This window comes from Diceros bicornis, chromosome 14, assembly GCF_020826845.1.
Source record: "Diceros bicornis minor isolate mBicDic1 chromosome 14, mDicBic1.mat.cur, whole genome shotgun sequence".
NCBI lineage: Eukaryota > Metazoa > Chordata > Mammalia > Perissodactyla > Rhinocerotidae > Diceros > Diceros bicornis.
Genome location: NC_080753.1, coordinates 19,212,204 through 19,237,208, shown reverse-complemented (window position 1 = coordinate 19,237,208; position 25,005 = coordinate 19,212,204). Strand labels below are relative to the sequence as shown.

The 25,005-nt window shown below is 44.2% G+C and overlaps 1 protein-coding gene across 1 annotated transcript in view; it reads right to left on the bottom strand.

Moving 5' to 3' along the window:
• ADGRF5 (adhesion G protein-coupled receptor F5) overlaps positions 1–25,005 on the bottom strand; it is a 97,901-nt gene that overhangs the window by 29,987 nt on the left and 42,909 nt on the right. The window contains exons 2-8 of the mRNA XM_058553946.1: positions 23,581–23,703; positions 16,744–16,798; positions 7,033–7,203; positions 3,675–3,851; positions 3,434–3,540; positions 1,737–1,795; positions 749–891 (exon numbers count right to left, since the gene is read on the bottom strand). Of these exons, the coding sequence (XP_058409929.1) occupies positions 749–891; positions 1,737–1,795; positions 3,434–3,540; positions 3,675–3,851; positions 7,033–7,203; positions 16,744–16,798; positions 23,581–23,679 (811 nt within the window). The 5' untranslated portion in view covers positions 23,680–23,703. The remainder of the gene's footprint in view (positions 1–748; positions 892–1,736; positions 1,796–3,433; positions 3,541–3,674; positions 3,852–7,032; positions 7,204–16,743; positions 16,799–23,580; positions 23,704–25,005) is intronic.

Sequence of the window (25,005 nt, the reverse complement as noted above, 5' to 3'; positions counted from 1 at the left end):
GAGTTATCCAGAACATCCGCTGGCCAATTCTTGCCCACCAAATCTCTGCCCAGCTGGCTCGCCTTCCTACCCAGCCAGTAACAATATGTCCCCCCACCTAATAACACAACAGAGCCCAACTCTGTACCCCATTTGTAAAATGGGGAAGAATATCTAAAATCCCAGGATTCTTACCACTGTTATATATGATCCAAAGCAGTGGTTCTCAAACTTTCCCCTGCATCAGAATCACCTGGAGGGCTTGTTGAAACATAGACTGGCCCGGTTGATCTGAGGTGGCCCCAAGAATATGCCTTTATAACAAGTTCCAGGTAGTGCTGATGGTGCTCGCCTGGGGGCCACACTTTGAGAACTACTGCTCTAAAATAACAATGGTTCCCTATTTAATATCAATACATTTCATGACTATCCCAACCCCTACCACAATGTTAGCTTTACTTTTCTGAATGTTTTGGGTCCGTTAATTAAAAAAAAATCCATAAATCCAGGTGGCTCTGGAGCCCCATTGTAAAACCTTTCCCCACTGAAAATGCCTCCTCCAACTGCAGTGACACTAGTCTGGTTGGGAGGCTTTGCACTGGCTTAAGACGGGGAGACAGCACATAAACCTTTATGCCAGGAACGAGAGCGTCTGTCTCCACGGAGGACATCGTAATGTAAGTTCCTAGGTTTAAGCATAATGATGAACATCATTACCATATCTAAATAGAATCTACATATAGGAAAAATGTAGCAATGTTCTACTTACTACTAGTAACTGCTTGAAAGGAGCTGTAGTCCATTTTGTAGGTCTGATTGAGGTTCTGTAATACTTGCTCATTCGCTTTATGCATTAATTCAGGTGATGTTGTTTTAGTCGTGACTTCATATGTCACAACCACACTTCCGGGCCTGGACGGAGACCACTCAGTTCAGTAAAACAGTAACTGACCTGAAAGAGTCTAGACCCTTATGGTTTATTTGCATAAGAAAATAAAATGACAGGAACAGCCCGGGTACTTTTATCTTCAAGGGTTCACTGAAATCAACCTGCTTTCAAAGCTCTAGTTGAAAGCCAAGGCAGGGCTCATAAATGTCTACAGACAGGTAACATAAATAAACAAAATACCAGACAGGGAAGAGGGAACTGAATCACATCAGCTGGTCATAGGGTGGCAGCCACAATGCAGACACCGTTGTCATACAACCATGCTGGCCCAGGGTTACCAGATATGCTGAATGTCAAGTGAAGCCAAAAGCCTGAATGTTTCTGTAAACATTCTTAATTTTTAAAATTGGCAACAAACTTTTAGAAACTCTGTATAAACCCACTCAGGGCTGCCAGAGTGCCCAGCACCAAGGGGAGCCATTCACACAGCAGCATGCAACTCTGAGTTGTAGCTGGCTGGTCAACTTTCCTTAAATAAAAGCATCATTGCATGACATTATTTCATTTTTATGTTTCTGAACTCCCTAGACTACAAGCTTCTCCCAGATCTTTGCAAAATTCTTGCATGCATAAAATGAACACAAGGCTTGTTCTCACCTTCCTTCTAAGTAGGTACATCTGTAAGGAGTGAGCTACTGTTCTTAGTATTTCCTTCCCCTTTAAGGCTGCAATCTGGCATTGTCTTCACCTCTACCGAATTGCTCCTGTTGAGTGTCCCAGATGATGGCCCTCTAACGGGCTTTTTCTCCTTCACTAATGTGTTGATCTCTGCCAATGGACAGAAATGACCTAATTACAGCATTCTTACCTGAACCCTGTCACAGTCACCAATTTGAAGCCTGGTAAAATCCGGTAACCTTTCCAGAACTGGAAAATAAAGCAAGACAAGTGTCATGTATCAAGGTCCAGTGGGATATATGCCAAAAGACTTTAAACAGAGTAAAAAGTGTGTTTTCCTTATCACCCTGGGTAAAATTTTCTCCTGTATATGTTGTTAGCGCCAGCATCAGCAGATCTTTGAAGAAGTAATTCCTGTCTACCTATGTCAGTGTGGGTTCTCTGAGAAGCAAACACTAGATTAAATGTGCAAAAAATTTACTCGGGGAAATGCCTAGGAGAGAAAATGTGGAGGCAACGAGGAAGGCAGGGAGAGCCCTCAGACCCCAAATGAAAGAGAGCAGGAAGGGAGGTTGGGTGAAATCATCCTAGACTGAGCTTGGAAAGGCTCAGTATGGCCTTCAAAGGAGTCCCATGTCTGCCAGACACAGACCTGCCGTGCTCATGCATTACCAGCGAGCAGCAAGCACTGCCATGGGTTTCAGAAGCAGCAGCTGTGGCCCTTGGTCAATTACATCCCCTGTAGTTGGAGATCTGTGATGGGCATTCACACGGCTGCTACACTGCCTGATCCCTCACTTAACATACTGCAGCACTGGTGGAGCCAATGTGGCTTTTGACGATGTTTTCACTCCACTTTGTTTCTCTGAGTACCAACCCCACAGGAGATTCAATCTGACTCAAGTCACATTCACAGGACAGGTGCAATGTGCAAATTACTGAGCCAGGTACCCAGATGGGTAGGACCCAAGGATTAACATGTAACTCTATCTTTCCTCAAAAGTATATAATTCAGTGTAGTGTGTGTGTGTGTGTGTGTGTGTGTGTGTGGAGGGTTCTCATGCTGTGTAGAACTATAACATGCCAAATATGCAAATCAGATGTCCAAGAGCTCTTCTGTGTCAGCAGTTCATCATGGCACCCATGGAAAATGATACTTGTGTGGCACACTGGGGTAAGCTAGAGGCTGCTCCTGGCCTAAGGCAGGGGCTCGGCTGCCCACAGAGCTAAGGGAACTCATTATCCCAGCCCACCTGTAGTAATTTCTGCTACACCAGTTGGGGAGCTCTATTCCAAATGAGTGAAATCAACCATTTAGGTTTAGATGAATTAATCCAAAGTAAAGCACTTTGAATAGTGTCTGGTACACAGTTAACACTTAGGGAATATTCTCACTCAGGGAAGAACACTCAGAGAATATTTTTACGTGAGTAAATTTAAATCTGTCTTAAGTGTGAATGCCTAGGAACCACTAGTATAGAGTGGTTTGGAACCCTCGGAAACTTAGGGCTGGTCTGCCCTAAAAGTGTGATGGGTTTCATCCATGTGCTGTGTGAATACGACTAGAAAGGCATCATCTGGTGCTTCTAGACCAGGTTCTTGGGCCTCTGAATAGGTTTCAGTGAGGTGATACCATCAAATCTTATCTGAATCAATTCTACCCTAGGAAGATGCTCCACCTACAGGTCAAAATGATGTCAAACCATCCCCTGAACACTATTTGAATTGAGCACTTCTTAATTCACCATTCCAGATGTAAAGGAATAATTTTGACATCCACATTCATAAATTCTGAGAGATTCAAGCAAACTATCCACTGTAAATGCAATAGATTCAGTTCCGCCCAAAGAATTTGTTCATTAAGAGGGTCCTAGGGCCAAAACCTACCGCTGTTTCCAAGTCAGTCTTGTAGGACCTATAGAGGGCAGAGGAAGAGTTCCTGAGGTCTTCTTGAAAGCCCACATTGAGTCTGACCGACATTCTCAGGGTAACATCTGCTGAAAAAATACAGGGCAATATTTAAAAATCTCATATTAGCATTTGAGTACACACAGGACAGAGAAACATTTGCTTGAGCTGACATAAAACAGCCATTCAACAAACAAACATTTAATGAGCAGTTACTTACCTCCCCGGAGTTGGCAAAAAGGTCCCTTAGGAGGCAGTCCTTTAAGGCAACTGCAATGATGTCCTGCAGGGGAGTTGCCGTGGTCGTGACATGTGAGATTGTGGAGGCACCTTTCCTGAGGCCACCTATAGCCTGTCTCACAGGAGCACCAGATTTCATTTCCAGTAGGTCTGCAGACTATCACCAACCAGAACAGTGAGGAGAGAGAATGTGGTCACCATCTCTGCATTTATAAACTACAAGTATTTATACTTGTAGGAAATCCTAAGTTGACTCCATATTGCCCTTCTGGGAAGTTCTCTGGCACTGCATGAGATTCCCTTGATTCCTGTATGTATCACCACGCTATTCGGCATGGCCATCCAAAAGGTGACTACTCTGACTATCCATATTAGGGGATGCCTACAATGATAACAAGATAAATAGATTCCTGGACATGGAAGGTATGGTAGCCAGCCTCCAAGATGGCCCCCGACCATCCCTGCCTCTGGGCATTCACACTCCTTTGTAGTTCTCTCTCATATTGTACTCTGGTTGGTCTGTGTGACCAATAGAATATAGCAGAAGTGATGATACATCACTTCTGAGATTAGGTTATAAAAGACACTGTGGCTTCTCTTTTGGTTGTCCTCTCTCTCTCTCATCACCCCCTCTGAGGGAAGCCAGCTGCCATCGCATGAGGACATGTCATGGAGTGGCCCACAGGGTGAGGAACTGAGGTCTCCAGCCAATACGCAGTGGGGAACTGAGCCTGCCAACAACCACACGAGTGAGCCGGGACGTGGATTTCCCAGCCCCAGGTGAGCCTTCAGATGACTGCAGCGCTGGCCAATAGCTTGACCACAACCTCATGAGAGACTCTGAGCCAGAGCCATCCAGCTAAGCTCCTCCCAGATTTCTGGCCCTCAGAAACTGTGTGACATAATCAATGTTTGTTGTTTTAAGATGATAAGTTTTGGGGTAATTTGTTATGCAGCAATAGATAACAAATATAGAATACAAATAAAATTGTGCCTTTTACATTTCAATTCAAATGCAAACGGCCCAAACAAAAACTGATCCCACTGGGGACACTGAAAAATGCTCTGAAAATGGTGCTTTGAATTTATTTCTAAAACTGGATCAAAGTCATATTGCTGGGAGCTGTTTGTTCTGCAGATGGACACCTAGGCATAGGCCCACCAACTGGCCACCCAAAGGAAAACCATCAAACGACTATTCCTGAAATAGGAGGGACAACCAAGTTCAGTGACTCTTTGGACACTAATGCAGTCCCATGCTCTAGAAGTAGGTGGAGGTTGAGCAGAAGCATAAGGAACAGAGGAAATTAGGGATGCTAGTGAGGGAGGTGAACATTGGCTGAGGGTAATTTGAAGGGAGCCAACAAGACTGCCTTTGTCAAACTCTCTCCTACTGACCTGAAATCCCACTACTAAAGCATTTTTTGTTTTGATTTGTCTGTTTTTGAGAGGGATGGCGGGTAGTATTTGAAGAACTTTTGACTCCCATGTAAAATACAAACATGCCTTAGGAGGATGGCAAAAGCTATTACCTCCAGACCACCTACCACATTCCAGATATTGTTTAGTGCTTTACACACATTGCCTAGCCTTAAAAATCCTCAGTTTTGTTTACTATTATTAAAAATGTCTTTCTTGAAAGGATCATTGGTAAGCTGTTCGAGAGTGAGCAGGGGGAAGCATGGGAAGAGGAGAATGGAGAAAATTTGGGGTGCTTAGACATTAGTACCATGGTCAGTAAGTCTAACCTCCATTACCCACCCATCCCATCCACTCCCCTTTGAGGTCAACTCTCCCCAGCCGTCTTGCTGGTCCTGAGAGCCATGAGTCTCAGGCTCTCTCAGTTAGCTATCAGAAGGATTCACCTCCCCAACGTGGGAATGGCCAGTCTTGCTGCCAGGATAAATTAAACTTTCCAAGGGTATTTACATCTTAAAAGAGAAACTCGTTAACCCAAGTTGTAAATTGACTAACCCAACATCTAAACTTGTGTTAACAAGTTCCTAAAATGGTATAAATAGCAGACCCCCTTGAAGTCATGCCATTTCCAGTAGAACAAAATAAATCAGAGTTTGTCAATAGGTCTACATTGAGTGTACATAACATGAACTCACAACTAAAGCTCAAGTATCCATAATCACAAGCTGTTCAATGAAAATAAACTACTTATTTATTTGATAATTACTGGTTTATTTTGTTTACTAGATTTGCTTTCTAGCACCCAAATACACACCCAAGGTTTCCTTAAAAAAAATTGGGAGGCAAAACAAAATTGCCTAAAAATCTATCAAAAAATTAATTTTTCCCCATAAATAGAAGCAATAATTTTAGAGGCAGAAGACCTGTGCTGAGTAGGAACATAGAAGGGTGTTTCCTGTGTTGCTCCAATGTACATTAGTTTTGTGAGATGTTCTATGGAAAAGAGTCCTGTGTGCAAATACATTTGAGGAACACAGAGTAAACTTCCCACTGCTGGAGGACTCACAGTGCATGCTGGCATCCTATCAGAGAACCACTAACTTGAGGAAATTAATGCTAACGTCGAATTTGATGGGAAGTGGCATCCAAAGGGAACCACAAGGCAGCCATTTCAGGTTCAGGTAGCATATATTAAGAATCAAAAATTAAGATGCATAGACTGATATGGTGATAGACTATTTGAAATATGAGAATTCAAATAGATTTTGAAAAATAAAAATTTTATTTTTGCCTCCATTTTAGAATCATGAAACCTAACATCTGTTACTGCTTTGCAATTTACAAAGCAGTAACCTTTTTTAGGACAAGGGACAGTCCCATCTTACAGCTTCTCAGATGATGGTCCTCTGAGAAATAGGAGAGCTAGCATGACTTTGAAAGAGAGTCAGTGTCCAGAAAATCCGATCCCATAGCCTGGGGGTTTCTGGTTCATGCCTTGCTTCTGACCCAGGCGTGTACCTGGTTCCTATTTCCTGACCCATGATGCCAAAAAGAAGGAAACTTGCTATTTATTAATATCCTCAACCACTCCTTGCTGTCTATACCCACTGATTGCCCAGGGGAAGAGGACCCCGTCGTTTGTCAGAAAGGACCTGGCAGTACGACCACTTTGCAACAACCACACACAAACCACCAAGCAAACATTTTGCTACCATTTAAAATAAGGAAACTGGCTGCAGAGTTTGCCAATAAGGGCTTCATTCTGGAAGGCTGTGAAGTCATAAAATCAGACCCATAAGGACTGTTGGGTCATTTCACTTGCCTACTAAGTATAATTTTCTCTAATGGTCAGGAGCTCAGACAGCCTTTCTCCTGACATGTCCCATCTTCCATTCTAAAGCGATGGGTCTTTTACTCACCTGTTGTCACTGCTATGCTCAAAATGTTGGTGGCTTGGTCAGTGCTGTTCCCTTGAATTGGAAAACTGAGGCTGTTCAAATGAGCTTTGAGAGGCTCCAGGAAGGAGGCATTTTCAAAACTGATCTCAATGTCAACGGTGTGCTCTTCAGCTGCAAGGCTACTCGAGGCAACTGGAATGAAACCACACGAAGGCTGTGAGAAAACACCGTGGGTGACAGAGAGAGAACGTGATGGACATGTCAGCATTTAAGGGTAATTCCACAACCATGTGGATGCTGGACATAACAGTCTTTAAGAATTTCTAATGAAACTTTTTAGAGAAAAAGAAGAGTTTGTCAACTCACCAGTGCCAAGCCCCCCTCATGGCGTTCCTGCTCTATGACCCTACTATTTAAAGGAGAAAGGCAATGCAGTGGTCTCTGGCCATCTGAGAGATTCAAAGGCTGAGCTCAGGACTTGCCCTTCCTCTCCGTGCCCCCCCTCCTTGCTGTCCCAGGCCAAGGACTGCTGTGTGGAGAATGGACTGTAAGGGGAAAGAATAGAAGCAGGGAGACCTAGCAAGGAGGCCTTGACAACAGTCTAGACAATAAACGCTATATTCCTGACTCACAGGAATGAGTCAGGGTGTTTCCAACACCATTCAATTGACACGCAGGTATTTTGAGAGCTGAACTGTGCATGGTTTGAAGACCTCTGGGAAAAGCCATCCAGTTAATTAACTTCGCTCTAAGCCTATGTACACAGTACGAGCTCTGTGTTCTTACTCTGTAACTCTGGTGTCCAGAACATGATAGGCACTCAACAAAAGCAAAATTGGCAAATTGGAAAGTAAAATAAAAGATATCTTCAGCTCTTCATTGCTTTTCCAAATTGTCTCTAGGCTGGTTAACTGGCTGGCATTCTAGCTGAATCTGCTCCTCAACACATGCCCACTGCAGGCAAGCCAGACAATATACATTGGAATATTCTTTCATAGTTTCCTGTATTACACTGTCTGGTCCACTAGGTGTAAGCTTCTCAAGGGCAGGAACTATTTCTTTCACTTCTCACAGCCTTACTCCATCTGGCACGGAGCTCACCACAAACAAATACGTGCCCAATTAGTTCTTGTTAAACCTGTGACTCTCTGTTACTGCTAGAATCTTTGGCTCATTCTTGGCTGAAACACGTAACTGGAGCAGAAGCCATGGGCTAGGTTAGTAGTTAATGAAGAACCTTCAAAGAATAGGAGAATTTTTTATACAGCTGTTTTAAGAAGACCAATTGTGGCTTTTCTTGTCAGTCAAATAAGAAAAATATTAGTGAATACTTGCAAAACCATCACTTTAAAATTTAAGTCAAACCTGAAAATATGATGTATATTTTACCATAAAATTGAAATTCTACGTCCATTTTCTAAAAGGGCAAAGAATTTTCCCACAATATTGCAAGATTTGTTTTAAATTTCCCAAGGAATATTGATGTGAAGCACTAAAATAGAGTAAGTTTATTATGAGAAACTCCCACTGATAAATGTTTGTTGCAGAAGGCTATAACATTTGTTCACTTAGAGTTGTAAACTATATTTGTCTTAGAAGGTTGGTTTTACTCATCAATCTTGAGAATTTTTTCATTTTGGCATCATTCAACTTGCTGTAATTAACTCAAACTGTCTCAAAAAAAAGTCTTTGCAGATTTCGTTAAAATTAAGAATGCATCTTACGGTATATTTCCTCCTTATAAAAATGTATTTACAAGTAGAACAAAGTGACTTTTAAAACCAGTGTGGAATCACAGTGTCTACTGATACGTGGGTTTGCCTCAAATTTCCTGTTTTCTCTCTGATTCTCAAGCGTTTAGTGATGGAAACAACCTTCCTGGAAGAAATGCTAATTTTATTTTGCGTGATCCTAACTCTAGACACAGTATGTTGCCTGCTGGGGGCATTTGCAAGGAGGGCTGCTGCATGATATTTACAAGGTCTGCACATTAGAGCACATTCTTTTTCCTGAAAAGCACTGCAGCAATGTTTATACCCTCCAGAGGATTCACTGGCTCCAGGATCCTCTTTGCCGTGGTCAGTCTACTCTCCTCCCACGAATGTAAACAGGATTTCCTGGACAGTAGCTGCTTTTGAGATGAGTGAGGTCAATAACAATTCCCCATCACCCACTTCATCATCTGCATTGTTGCATCCCAGGGTCTGATCCCAGCATAATATCACCGCTGCCTGAGGGCAACGTCCATCCCTGAGCCCACCCGTCTGTGCTCTTTACAGACATAATTGTAGGACAAGCATGTGCCTGGAAAGCACATGGTGATTCATGGATGTCATCATTCCTCACCAAACTAAGGCAGTTCTTCCACTGACATATTACAAGGAGCTGAGCCAAAAGCTTAAAATACCCAGAGGGAAGTTCCTGTGGCTTTAGTGAGTTCCCGTCTAAGGGATTTGTGCAGCTGTTAATTAAAGCACCAGCCTCTAAGACTCTCTTTCTCTCATCCACCGTTTATGTTCTTCAACAACTTCTAAGGGAGTTTCAGAATGGCCCTCAGCCTGAGCACAACTTCCCCCTAGAGACCGATAAGGATGAGGAATTTCTAATACAGAAGGAAATGTCTTTTCCATGAACATAGTCAATTCTTCAAAACAGGCTCAAAAACGCCATAGTAACTCAGAAGGCTCCGGGCTGGCCCTTGGAAATCATCCGGTACAGTGGTCCCCACGCTCGACTGATGATATACACACCCAGGGAATTCTACACACACAGATATTCTGGTGTCTCAACCCAGGTGGGCCAAGGTAGAATCTCTTTGGGTTAGGCCAGAAATCTGCATTTTTTTCAATTCCCACTGGTGATTCCGGCGCTCAAGCAGGTTTGGGGTCTAACGTTCCAATCCAAATGAGGAAATAGAGAAGGTAATACCGGAGAGCCAATATTAGCACCTAACTCTGCTTTTTTTTTTGGTTTTGCATTGCTTTTTGATTCAGACACCTCCTGCTGCTGCTCCTGTGGGGCAAACAGTCAGAGAGTCTCCAAGCATCCTTGCTTACCTCCTTCTTCAGTGATCCTGGATGGATCAAAGGTGATTATGATAAAGTAGCAATAATAATAGCAGCTGCCATTTATCTAGTGCCTGGTGGGTTCTAAGGCCATGAGGGCAGTGTGCATACACCCATTTTGCAGATGATGACACTGAAGTTTAAGTGATTGAAGCCACATGGATAGCAAATATTAGAGCTGGGATTTGAGACCCCATGTTTCTGGCTCCAAAGTCCATTTTCCTTTATCTATCCCCTGCCACAACTGAACTGGAAGAAGATAATGAAAGCGTCCACTTTGTAAACCCTAAGGTACTGTAAAAAATATAAGGTATTATTGTTAAATGTGTCTTTAGTATTCGGTGTGCAATTCCTACAGTAAATTTTAAAATAAAATCAAATACAAAGGCAAAATTATTAACAATAAATGGAAAAATAATCTAAAACTTTGTTGAATTCAATTCATCATAATAAATATCTTAAAAATCTGCAGTGAGGAAAAACACGTTGTGACCCACTGCCATTGAAACTCATGGCTTTTGACATTAAGCCTTGCTAGGTTTATCTGTTTGTTCCCTGATTTATTGATTTATGGGTAACTTCACTGTTTACTGAGTGCCTACTTCCCAGGCACTGTGCTGGGTGCTGGGGACACAGGGTGACTAAAAGGAGTAAAGCTGTACTTTCATGGATCTTCCATGCTCGTGCAGGGGGCAAACAGCACGTTCAAACTTCAATGTCAGGCAGTTCTAAAGGGCATGGAGAAAAATAAAGCAGGATAAGGAAACAGAGGGGCAGGCAGAATGGGGGTGGAGTGTTGTTTTTTGTAGAATGATCAGCAAAGACCTTTCTACAGCAGTAAACGTTGAGCAAAGAAGCAAATGATGTGAAGGGATAACCATGCAGATATCCGGGGAATATCACCCCAGGAAGAGAAACAGGCATGGATGCCCGGAGACAGCAACTTCCATGGCTTGTTTGAGGCGCAACAAGAAGATGTCCCTCCTGATTTGGGTCATTCCTTCTCAACTAGAGTATCACGGTAACTATGGGCAAGCAGAAGACAGAACCACGCTGGGCCTCCCGTCCGTGTAATGCCCCAGGGTGAGTGTCTGAGCTTAAGGGTGGTAGCCCAGATGCTCAGGTGTCAGGATGATCCAAATATGGGTGGGATCAGAGGCCCACTTTGCTCACAGACCTCAGACAGATTTGGGGTAGAAATGCCAAACCCTGTCCACTTCGCCTCTCTCAAACCTGAGGACTTCAGAGCTTGGGAAGGCGATGATGTCTGTTCCGCCCCAGGCTACAAGGGACCCGGGAGGAACAGAAGACAATTTCCCCACCTCTGCGTGAGGGTGTATTTTAGAGGTCCTTCCATGCTCCTCTGCTGCCTCGGGGCCATCTGATTCCAGACAGTTTAATGTGTTTTCTTTTCCTCGGGCTCCTTCGCCCTGGTGTTGTTTGTCTGAATTTCTGTGACTCACCGACGCCTTGAGTGGAAGGTAGCACATTCCAGGTGTCATCAGTGTCACAGATGGAGCCTATCGGCAGGCCCAGCAGACACAAACCAACCAGGATTTCCCCCTCCTTTCCCCTCAATCACTGCTTGCCACACAGCACTTATCTTAAAGAGACATTTCTGGAAAGTTGGCTACAAACTGAGACAAGCAGTTCTGGGTCTTAATTACAGCTGTTTAAGCAAACAATACTATTTTTGCATGGCAACTCTAATGGGAATTATGGCTTCTCAGAAGGCAGAGTCTAGTAGATGCACAAATTAATCTCACACCTGCAAAAGCATGAAGCCTGCGATCCCAGAAGAAGTGAGATTAGTGTGGTACTCTCTTGACTGGACAATGCTTCTTTACCACTGAAAATTTGGCTCTCTTCTTTCTCCCCCTTAGTCCCGCAGCAGGTAAATATTAAAAGATGCCTGCTCTTCTGCTTGTTTGTTGACATGTTCTAGTAGGTACCAATTTGGCAGCATCATCTATATCCTACTGTGCCGTTGTCAGCAGATAGTCAAAGGATCTTGTTCTCCCTTTGGGTTTTGGAAAGGTTTGTTCACACGGAGGAAAACTGCCAGCACCCTAGGCGATAGCTTACCTGGCAGGTGTGGATGGAGGAGACAGTGGGCAGTGCTGTGTCATAAAACACTGGGCTGTGAAGTCTGGAGAAAAGAATCAACTCTACTAGCTGGTCATATGCCCAAATCATTAAAGTCAGCCCCATATAAAGTTCTTTTCCTAGCAAGAGGAAGATAGTGGTGCCAGGGCTCCTTCCTCTACAAAGCTGCTTTAAGAATCAGGGAATGGACTCTCAAGGGCAAGAGCCAGAAACACATGCTGAAAACCATGACTCTTAACTATGAGCACGGACTTGAGAGCCAGAGGGAGCTGGGCAGGCCATCTCACCTCTGTGAGCCACACTTTGCTCATCTGTAAACTAGAGGTAATATTTTTTCTGCAGAATTGTTAAGGAGTTTGGATACTATATGAAGACCCCTAGCAAATAGTCTGGCATATAGTAGCCATTCTGAAATAGCTGGTAGAAATAATAATATTTATTATAATAAATGTAATGATTATATTCTATGCAGACATCTGCTGGTAGGTCAAGACAAACTAATGTTATTCCAATCGGGTCTCACCTTTGCTTTGAGATAGTTAAACAAACAAACAACATTAATCAGAAATTAAAAGAAAAAAGCACTTCCAATATTGAAGGTCCATTCTAAAACCAAACCCAAACGTCAGGCTGAGAGCTCCCAGCCTTCCCATCTTACTCTGCCACCACCGCCACCTGCTCAGAGCCCTAAATGACACATGTTATCACAAGAAAGATTAAAGCCATGAAAATCCCCAAATCTGTTCCTCGACCTGGAAAATGCACAGCGTTTCCTGCACCCAGATCAAAAAGGGCCAGCACTTTGGGGCTGCCAGGTCTGCGGGAAGGTCAGGATTTCCGCCCTGGCAGCCAGCAACCCTGTCTGGGAGGAACCTGGCTCTACTCAACAGGTGTGAAAGTGTAAGCACTTCCAAGGCAGGGTGAGGACATCCTGGAGCTCCCTTTCTCGAAAATTGTCTCCTACCAGCCATTTCTTTTGAACTCAGAGAAGAACCAATGGGGATTCTTCAGCCAAGGGCCCAAGACACATTCCCAATCAAGCTCAGAAACCTGGCGTGGAGGACTCCACAAATTGACAGAGACGACACATTTGTGTAACCAATAAGAAACTTCCATCTCCAGTCCCCTATAAAGACTACCCTGATGGCTAAATTTTGTGCTTATTGGCAAACCTCCAAGATTTTCATTTCAAGTCCAGTTTCTACGTGTGGCCTCCACATCCCTCAGTCACCCAGGTTTGAGCACTCTTGGAGTGTCACATGGACCCTCGCTTCCCTTCACCCCCAGGGTCAAATCTGTCTCCAAGTCCTTTTGATTCACTTCTCTAATTGTCTCTCACAAGCATTCCCTTTCCTTCTCTCCTATTTCACTCCAGGGGCCAGGGCCGATGATGGGCCACGCTGCTGAGCCTCCTCACTGGTCTCGTGACGCCAACTTCTTCATCTAATTCCTTCAGCCATAACCACCTGGCTAGCTTTCACTTCAGATGGCTTCCATCAGTCCATTCTCTGTGCCAGCCTCTCAGCTCATCTAGAATCCACTTCCCGGCGTAATCAGGACATAATTCTGGATGCTTTAACCCATTCTTATTTCCCTTTGCTGCCCAACAGCCGCTCACCTCTAATAAGTAGATCCACACTTATTCTTGCCTCCGGCCTCTGGGTTTTGTGCAGGCTACTCTTCCCCAGCAGAGTTTTGAAATCATTTTGCTAAAATGCTAACTCCTATATCATGGCATCCATTCTCCTGCCTTCAGTAGTTATATGGGAACTTCCCTGCATCAGGACTATTTCAGGCTCTTTCAGATGCAATATTGTTTTTACAAATAAATCAATTAACTTTGTTTTTAATTTAAAAAACTATTAAAACAAACAAAAAAAACAAATAAACTCTCAGATATCCCTATTAACATTTTTAAAAGTAATATGTACATAATATTACTTAATCCTCTCATCAACCCTGTAAGGTAATAACATATATATATATATATATGTGTGTGTTTGTGTGTGTGATATATATGAGAATATATGCATATATATCTCAAGGGCCTGGTGAAGCTCTATAACTAACCTTCTTCTTAGGGAGAAGTCCATAGTGCTCTGAGAATAAATATGAGTATTGATCCTACCTTTAAAGATGATTCTATCCCAAACCCTAAAGATTTGGTCCAGTGCCTCAAAAGGAAATTCCCTTTGAGAACTCTCTTTCTCTTGGAACCTTCGTTTGTCCCTTTCTGGCATTAAGCCTCCAGAAAGGGAGATGTATGTATATGAGAAAGGAAATTCCACTCTGAAGATCAGAGCCCCATCCTATCATCTCACTTAATTATCACACCAAGCAGAAGCCGGACACCTCTGTGCAGCATCTGCTGAACGTAACTCTCCTGTTGCTTTCTTTCACAGTTTTCCTGGAGAGTGATGCTCTTAACCTCAACTTACATTCTGGGTGTCTGCTGCCTGATGACCAAGTCTTTCCAAGGCCGTGTCTTACTTCAGTGATTTTGTGAAAGTACCAAGGCCAATCCATCTTCTGCAGATGATGGGTTGAGTCATTAACACTTCTAAAATGACTCTAGAGGCCCAAGAGCACAGAGGACCACGTGTAATAAGTGGAAAACATGTTTTCATGGTCATGATTGTTTTTAATGAAAGCACGCTTGGAAAAATTTTGGAAAGTCAAATCCTTAGATGTAGAAGTGGTTTCCTCCTCAAGGGCTAACCTCTCACGATGTTGCCATGGTTCATAAACAGAGATGAAGAGCTCGGATGTGCAGGAAGACCTTACTTTTACAGCTGTACCGTCACTGACTGCCCCGAGCAAGCTGGCAGCCTGAACTCTAGAAGAAGCTGGCGGAAACCTGGAGCTAGAACTCTCCTGCAAATATTTTGATTTTAAAAAGAAAAGTCCTTCAAAACACCAAATGGGGACATCTCTGGCCCTGTTTCTGTCACAGGTGCAGGAGGGCTCAAGAGGTTATCAGGGATGGGGTAGATGTAATGATACTTGCTTTGAAGCACAGAAAGTGCAGTCTGTACTACAGACGGCTTCAAGGAAGGAAGGGAGAAAGGGGGAGTGAGGTTCCCGTGGGGATATACAACAAGGCTGAAACAGAAAAGAATAGGAAGAAAGGGAAGAGAAAATGATCAGTGATATGACCTTTCAATGAGCATTTCGAAAGCTGCGTAAAGTGTGGTCAAATTCTCGTTTCAAGCTCTGGGCAACAGCTGGGTCTGGTTGCTGCACTGTGAGGGGCTCTGACAGACACCTCTATCCTGACCTCAGGGTGAGCCCACTCTCTTTGGCAGCCTACTGTCTCTCTCAGACCACAAAACTGAATAGACCAAGTCACGGCATGCCTGGAAAACAACTCCATCACAATGCTCTAGGTTAGAAGTTTTACTTTCTACACAGTTGGTACAGCCACTAGGCCAGCTGACTCAGCGGTAGGAACATACTCTGAACACATAAAGAGGCAGTGATGATAGAGACTGCACTCTCTTTGTTTGTCCACTCATCTATTGAGAAACCAGGCCACAGAGATGAAGAGAGTCCAGGGGAGCTCATGTCTGCTCGGGAAGGCAAACAGGAAGCAAAGTAATTACAATGCATCGGGACAGATGTGCTATGAGAATGTATGAAGACAATGGGAATACAGAAAAGCAGCCCCTCCCTGTCCCGGGAATTGGTGGAAAGCCTTATAGGGCAGGAGCCCCTGTGAACCGTGTGAACCGAGGCTTAAGTCAGAGTCTCCAGAGGAGCAAAGGGGGGTGGTGAGTGGGGCATCGACTATATGAAAGGAACAGAAGGAGAGCAAGTGGAAAAAGCATGTAGGGTCCAGTAAGACTCGAGTGGGTGATAGGATTTTATCTCTAAGGCAATTGGGAGCCATGAAGGACTTTATGCAGAGAAATAACAGAAGCAGACGGATGTTTTTGAAAGGCTGCTGTGAGGAAAGTTGGAGGGTCTGGTCCCAGGAGAATCCAGCCTGCAGACACACACAGACACCTGCCCAGGGTCCCACACATGGGACAAGACACCGAGGATCAGTGTGCGAGTGTTCACAGCTCTCACCTGCCCTCCGCCCTCCAGAGGGCAAAGCCTATATTCCAGACCACTTCTTTGGAATTTAGCAGGAAAATTGGAATGGGAGACAGACGAGAAGGACTTGAGTCTAGTGGTTAAGTTGATCCACAAAATAAAGTGCTGAGTGAGAAGAAAGAGGTTAAAAAATTTTAAAAAGACAGAAGAAAAGGCTGCTGGGTGGAGAGTAGAGAAGCAGGCCTTATGGTGGGGGGGAGGGCAGCTGAGGGCAGAGCCCCAGGGAAATCTTCAGGATATGAGGAGCGGGGAGGAAGAGGAAAGGGGATTGTAATGTGTTGCTAAGATTCATTTAATGTCGTCTGATAGAGTAGAGAATGGAGTTCCTTTGTAATTACTTCTAGAAATTGAACCCTGATGTGCTTGGAGACTGAATTATGTGGATCACAGTGTTTTGAAAAGTTATAGCAAATGCCATTTGATCTGACTTACTAGAAAAGATTGCCAAGCAGAGGTTACATACCTGCTCGTTTATGCCTTGGTGGCTCCTCCTCTGCTGGTTCATGTTCATGGAGAATCTGAAAGAACGTTTTAGAAAACCATCAATTAGTGTTAGAGGCTAGAGATTGATGGATCTATTGTTGCTTCCTGTGGCAGGGGCTAGGACGGCCAGCTCCAGAGTCAGACAGCTTGGGTACAAGGCTGTGCCACTTACTAGCTACGTGACCTTGGGGAAGTTATTCATCCTCTTTAAGCCTCAGTTTTCTCTTCTGTAAAATGGAATAATGACAGTACTGACCTCATAGAGTTGTTATGAGAATTAAGGCTTTCTGTCACATGCCCCGAAATGTTAGAGCTGAGCTTAGGACTACAGATTCTGGGTTAGCCCCTTGTGCCCGGTGGATGCTGGGCAAACAGCAATTGAATGGTGGGGAAAATGAAATGGAGTCGCGTCTGTAGTGTGAGCCGGGAATCCACTTTTCACAGACCAGTCTCTAGATCAGGAGCGGAAGAAATCACCATATCTGAGTTTCTCAGAGTTCCTGCAGTTTCAGACCTGTCAAGAAATATAACTTATGATGTTCTCAACTTGTGTTCTCTGTCTAAGATGGGAGCCCTGAGTCATTTCAATGACCTTCTGGAGAAGTCTCACGACCTCTTCTCAGCACTCAGCCTGTCCCCTCCCCAATATTTCTGCAGCGCTAGGGCTGTTTAGATTGTGCACAGTTAGAAATGATTTTCTCCTCCTCTGGTCCTTTTTCTCCCAGAGGGATCTATTGCTGCTTCCTGTGGCAGGGGCTAGGAGGGCCAGCTCCAGAGTCAGACAGCTTGGGTACAAGGCTGTGCCACTTACTAGCTACGTGACCTTGAGGAAGTTATTCATCCTTTCTAAGCCTCAGTTTTCTCTTCTGTAAAATGGAATAATGACAGTACTGACCTCATAGAGTTGTTATGAGAATTAAGTGAACCACAACATGGCACGTAGTAAGCCCTTAATAAACTTTAGTTGCATCATATAGTACAATGGTTAAGGGCAAGGACTCTGCAGACATTGAGTTCAAATCCTAGCTCTGCTATAAAATGGCTGTGTGACCTTGGGCAAATTATTTAGTCTGTCTGTACCTCATTACTCCTCTATAATATAGGGATAAAAATAGCCTACCTCGTGCAGTTGTTGTGAGGATGAAACGATTAACAAATACAAAGCAGTGAGAATAGTTTTTGTGACATAGGAAGTGCTATTCCAGGACGGGGCATCACTGTTCTGGGGGCACCATTCACATGGACCCCCTCTGTTCACCCACCGTCACTTGCTTCTTCTCTATAAAGCTCATCTCCTGTCATCCTGTGGCTTTTTTGTTTAAGAACTGATGCTGACTGTCTTTGCTGTCTGGCTCACCGCCAGCTCTGCAGCTGGTAACCTTGACCTGACATGGGTTCCCAGCTCATCCTGCCTCCAGGTGGGCTTCCCTGCAATGTGCTTCCCAATCCAAACTCCCGTCAAGGCTCAACAGAAGACCCCACCTTTCTGAAGTCTCCCCAGGTAACCCCTGCCCCCCGGGGGAGTGTCCTTTACTCCACACGCCTGTGAACACCACCTGAGGCAGAGCTCATTCTGCCATCTGGGATGTCTACCATTATTTTCTAGTTATCCCATGTCATAATGATACAAAAATAATAATTCCTAAGATGTATTCAACACCCTGTGCCAGGCACTGTTAAGTGCTGGATGTGCGTTTACTTACTTACTTCTCACGACAATCTAAGATATAATTGCTGTTTATCCACATTTCACTGATGAGAAAACACAGGCACAGAGAGGTCAAACAACTTGCCTAAGGTCACCCAGCCTTTAAATGGCAGAACCAGGCCTTGAACCCAGCTAGGCCGGCTCCAGAGTCTGCACTTGGCCACACAGACATTGCATCCTCCTATCAGGAGACGTCTGGGAAAACTGTGGGTTTGTCTCAATGACCTAGTCTTTCCTACCTAGCACTTTTTCTCTTTCTTTCTCTATTGCCTCCTCCTATCCCCTCTTTCTTGTCAATGACTGGTACTAATGTCTATGGGAACTGGAGGGAGACGTGTACCTGATCATTCATAAATGTTCTTGAACGTACTAGAGGAATGATGGGTCATGACTGGAATTTCAGAAGCCCAGGTGCTGCTTCACATGCAGCACGGTTGTCTTAGCTGAATTGAAATGAGCAGGAACGGAGAAGGAACAAAGTTGATGCATAGGGCTGGTTCCTCCCCACCTTCCCCTGGAGCCTGTTTTGGCTTTGTGCCCAGGCAGAAGGAAGGGTTCTTCCACTGCATTCCTGCCTCCATCATCGCTGGGGCCTGGGGGTAGGGAGAGGGAAGCCACCAGGAAGCTTTCTCTGCCCACTCTTCATGGGATGTGGTTGGGGGACTCAGCCCAGGAGAAAGTGACCACCAGCGGTCACCTTTGGGCAGCTCTCCCAGGTCGAGATTTCAATTTCTCCATTTTCCAGAGGGACTGAAAAATTGAGGACTTCCTGCCTATAGTTGTACATTAAAATCAAGGTCCATTTCAATTCTCTCGTGAAGAGTATTTCAAATCTTTTTGGGCACAAGGGTTACTTGCCCCCCATCCCCATAATCTGAATTAGCAGGTCTGGGGTGGGGCAAAGAAAACTGCCTTTTGTGTGTGTGTGTGTGTGTGTGTGTGTGTGTGTGTGTGTGAAGAAGACTGGCCCTGGGCTAACATCTGTGCCCATCTTCCTCTACTTTATACGGGACACCACCACAGCATGGCTTGACAGGCACTGTGTTGGTCTGCATCGGGATCTGAACCTGGGAAACCCCGGGCTGCCCAAGCGGAGCGCGTGCACTTAACCGCTAGGCCACTGCGCCGGCCCGAAAACTGCCTTTTTAACCAGCACATCCCTCAATGTGAGGCCACCTTTTGAGAAACACTGCTTTTTAACTATTTCCTGAAACTTTATAGTGATTATCTGGAACTTTCAGTCTTTGCAAAGTGCTGTTTCCACAACTCTGTGTTACCTACTGCCTCTCTGTTGTCTAGTGAGGATTCACAACATTTTGTGAGAATAACCTACCTTTTATTTTGAGCTCCATAATCATTGGGGAAAATGGAGGAAAAATACATTGAAAGCAATGAAGCATCGGAGGAGTTCCCTGGCAGTGGTGGCGGTGGTGGTGAATACCCTTGCTCTCCCAGATTAGAGAGGGTACAAAGAGCTGGGCTGCCAAGTCGTGGGGCCTGGATTCCAATAAGGCGAAGGCTGGAGTCACACCAAGAACTCAATGCCACGCCTCCACTTCTCCCTAGCGGGAAAAGTCGTTCACTCACGCTAAGCCTCATGTTCTTACGTTACGAAAGATAATGAGCTGAGGTACACCACATGCTGGTGCCATCTCCAGCAGCGGTGTGTCCCCTTATGTCCAGCTGGCCTGGGGCTCACCAGGAGCCGGCCTTGTCCTCTCAAGTCTTCATGTCACCCAGTTTGGAGAACTGTGAGACTCTAGCACTTGCCTTCTCTCTTAAACTCCAGGTGCTGAGGAGAACTCATGGGGGAGCACAGATCCTGCCAGGGCCTCCCAGTGCTCAGCTGAGCACTTACTTCAGACAAGGAAACAGAGCCTCCAGTGGGGCCTCCCTTTGCTTGTCCATATAGAGGCACCCAGATGAGTGTCTGAGCAACAATGGCCAGCTCTGTCCAGAGGGGATTTCCTGATGGCCAAGCTTTAGTCGGAAGACACAAGGTCACCAAATCCAGGAAATGCCCCACCTGTTGGACGTGATGACTTTACAAATAATTGTGTGTAGGGGGTGTGGCCGGGATGTGGACAATGTCAGGAATGAGAAGTGACACTTTACGTGTAGAAAAGAAAATCCCCAGGGAACTGGATGACAAACAAGGTGGTCCTCAAAAACCTCAGTGGTCGCCAGGCCTCACCCCTCCCCCCCGAGGCCCTGTCACTCACTCTCTTTGTTTTGACCTGGAATCCCCAATTTAACATCTTTGCCTCCATGTTTAGCAATTGTCTCCACAAGGGTCCTGTTGGAATGTCTCCTCACACAGGCATATTAACGCAGGTCTATTTGCACCAGAGTAGTAAAAATAACCAAATCTTAAGTACTTGCTCTGTGCTAGTCACTGGGCCAAGGCACACATGTATAAGAATGTTTAATCCTAAGATTAATGTGACTCAGTTTCCAAGGCTGGTGAGAGTCAGGGCTGGGCTTCAGACTCCGGGCTGGTGCCAGCTCTGAGAGCCCACAGCCTTGCTGCTCCAAGTGTGGTCTCTGGAGCAGGGACAAGGGCAACTTGTCAGAAATGTGACATCCAGGGCCCCACTCCAGAGTTCCCGAGTTGCAATCTGCATTTTAGGAAGGTGCCCAGGTGGATTTATGCACACACTGAAGTTTGAGAAGCTACAGCATCACATTTCATAAGCCTGTCACTTCATATTTGTACACCCGCGTTCACAGCAGCATTGTTCGCAATAGCCAAGGGGTGAAGGCAACCCAAGCGTCCACTGATGGATGAATGGATAAAACAAATGTGGGATATACACACAATGGATCATTATTCAGTCTTAAGAAAGGAAGGAAATTCTGATGCATACTCCAACATAGATAAGTTTTTAGGACATTATGCTAAGTGAAATAAGCCAGTCATGAAAAGACGAATACTATATGATGCCACTTATATGTGGAACTTAGAGCAGTCAAAATCATAGACACAGAAAACAGAATGGTGGTTGCCAGGAGCTGGGGGGAGGGGGGATGAGGAGTTGTTGTTCAACAGGTATAGATTTTCAGTTTTGTAAGATGAAAAAGTTCTGTAGATCAATTGCATGACAATGTGAATATATTTAACATTACTGAATTATACACTACTGAATTATACTGAAAATTTAAGATGGTAAATTTTATGTGTATTTACCACATTTTCTGTAAAAAAGCTCATCACCACATGTTGCATTAACTGGGAGAAGGTCAGCCGTGGGAGCTGAGCGGCAGCCTAGGGCACTATAAGCTGATAAGACAGGCTCAAGTGCACCTCTCCAATAGGGTCTTTGGCCTTTGGGCTGTATGAAGATATTGTACCTTGAAGGCAGATCTAGGGGGGAAAAGCAGGGCCCTTTAGGGGGTTGGTGGGAGCTTCCAAGATGATGAAGTTCAAATTCCACTAGCAGCCCTGGGAAGTCACTGGGGGATAAGTCACTTATCCCCTGACCCGCCTGTGCCACCAGCAGACGGAGGGGCTTTGTAGGGCCTCTGTGATGAGGGCCACCCTGGCACAGTGTCCGGGCGCTGCTGCAGCCATGAACATAAGGACACACTGCAAGAGAGGGAAAGCTAACCGCCTTGCTGAGACCCCCTCGCTCACTGGCTTTCTCCCCTACGCTGGGATAACCGGAGCTCTGCACGGACCCCGAATTCCCAGGAATCGTAACTGTCTCCTGCCTCTATTTCTATGAGCAACCTGCTGTGTGTGACTGCACGGGCTGCACCGTGCACACTGGAGTTTGAAAGAAGATACACACTGAGTACACCTCCCAAGCCATGAGAGAAATACAGGGAAAGACAAAGAAAGCCCAGGTCAAACAATGAAAGACACACAAACAGAAAGGAGGAAGGAAGTGCATGAAGTCAGCAAACAAAATCCTGGAAGTAAGAGCAAGCATTTTAAATACGTCATTAAATGTGAATCAATTATACTCCCCTAATCAAAGTCAGATGTACTCAGATGTGATTTAAAAGGAAAAAAGACCTGAAACACGTGTTGCTTATAAGAGAACCGTGAAAGCAGAGTGATACAATAGAGACTAAACAAAAAATAAAAGATAAAAATCAAGCAAACACAAATATGAAACCAGGATTGACAACTGGAATAGAATACAAAGAGTTAAAATGAAAAAGTGCCAAGCAGGGCAAAAAGAGACATTTTACAATGCTAAAATCTACCAATGAAGCTCTAAGAATAGCAACAGACTAAATAAAGTAGCACTAAAATATCTTTTAAAAAAATCAGTAGAAAAAAATACCATTACAGTAGGAGAAATAATAGCAAACAGTGACATAGCATTTATGATATGCCGGGCACTGGTCTAAGGCCTCTTATAAATATTAACTAATTTAACTCTCATAGCAATCACAGGACAGCAGTACTATTATTGTCATTGTTTTATAGATGAGGAAACCGAGACAGAGAGAGAATTACATCAGTCTCCCAAGATTTCATACCCAGTACCATACCCTGTCTCTGGTGCATTTCATAATCAGTACCATACCCTGTCTCCTTAGAGTGGTCTAAGGAAGGAATAATCCAATAATTCCCATAAGGAATAAAGGGGTACTTATCACCCCCTTCAGTTAAGCTCAACTTTCTTTAACTTCTGAAAGACAAAATGACCTGGATAATTTGTCAGCCAAAAGCTCAGATGATATCTTATGGCCCCTTCAGCTAGATCAGTCTGAGACTATGACACACCACTGATTAACGTCTTTTGAAATGTCTTTCTAGCCTGACGCTCAAGTTCAAATGAATCCTTTGAGAACATCCGTCCTTCTCAATCCTCCAATCTGCTTTATACTCATTGTTGTCAGTTTCAGAGTGGAGCTTCAGGCCTAGAGGTGGCAATTTAATTAGGGAGGGTTCCCTGGGTCCCACCCACCACCGATTTCAGAGTACCACAAGCTGTAGCCCAGTTGATACCTAACATCCACCTGCTCACCACCCCCTCCTCCCATTTGCAACATTTTCTCAAAGGCCCAAAAAAAAAGCAATTTCCGTCTGTGACATTCCCAGGAAATCAGAGAAATATGACAGGGGAAAAATGTAGCAGACATGGATTTACTCACCAAAGGATGAATAGACTCTAAATTCAAGTTCAGTGTAGCTTGGGATGAATAAATCACAATAATCATGAAGCACAAAGTGGTTCTCCTTGCAGATTTCATTTCTTCAAGTTTGGGTTGCTTTGCCTGAAATGGATATATGGTGGTTTAGAGACAGAGCCATTTATTTAACAAACATGGGAAGAACTAGCAAACCCTGTCTCGAAGGTCACACTACAAAAAGACTTTTTCATACAGAGGGGAAAGGAAGGAGTGTAAAGGTACCTATCTGTAGAGAAGAGTCTCTGCTCCTGACCCTTGGGTGAGGAAATGATCATGTCAGGTGGGAGGGGCTTGGGTAGATGGAGGATGGTTCCCATAAATAGGACAAAGGTGGCAGAGGTTTGGGTACATTTCCTTACACATGGAGAAGGAGAGAGAGAAGGAAAGAGAAAGGAGAAAGAGGAGAGAGAAGGAAAGCAAGAAAAAGGGAAAGACTACTCAGAAATCCTTTTAACATTGTCATCCAGTACACGTAATAGATGAACGAAAGGATTCAGAGAACAATACTCACCTTTGCTACATGCAACACACTCTGATATTTACAATTGTGGTCTATCCTATCTTACCCTATTTTTTCTTTTAATTCTGGTAACAACCCATTAAATTAACTTTTATTACTATTATTTGTTATTTATATTAATGGGCTTTTATTATTTTATTTATTATTTATATTAATGAGCTATGACCCATTAGTATGAAAAATCCTGGACTTCGTCATAAATATCTAAGTTGTATTCTATAGTCTTTTATCATGTTATAGTGATATAGTATAGAATATTAATATCATAATATATTCCATCTTATGTATCGATTTTTGACAGCAATCTCTTTATAATGATGGTGACGAAAATGAAGTTTTTTGGTGACCAGGTTACTCATTGTTGCTGTTAAAAAGTAGAGTACCAGATGGAATCATCCCAACCCTCGTGGGTCTGGGGACCAGGACAAACTACTTTGCTCAGATTCCTTTCCTCACTGACTTTTCTATATCTACGCATTGTTGTGAAAAGGGCTCTAGACTAAGAGAAGAAGATACGGGTTAGGATGCAGGTTTATTCTAACCTAACTGTGCTTCCGTGAGCAAGTCACATCTTCTCTGAGTTTATGTTTCCCCACCTGTGAAATGGAGATCATTATACCTCCTCTCATTCTCTCACAGAGTTTTCTGAGGCTCAAATGCAATTAAAAGCCATGAAGAGCTCCGGAGATACAGGCTGCAATGGTTTTCACCCTGATTGTTAGTGGAATCCAGAGGGCAACCATCAGGAAGGGCAGGCCTTGGCCCAGGCGTTGCAGGGAGCGCCAGGGGAACGTGGCCAGGATAACACAGATGATAGCCAAGATTTACATGCCAGGGAGAATTGTGTTTCAATCACCAGCTGCCGG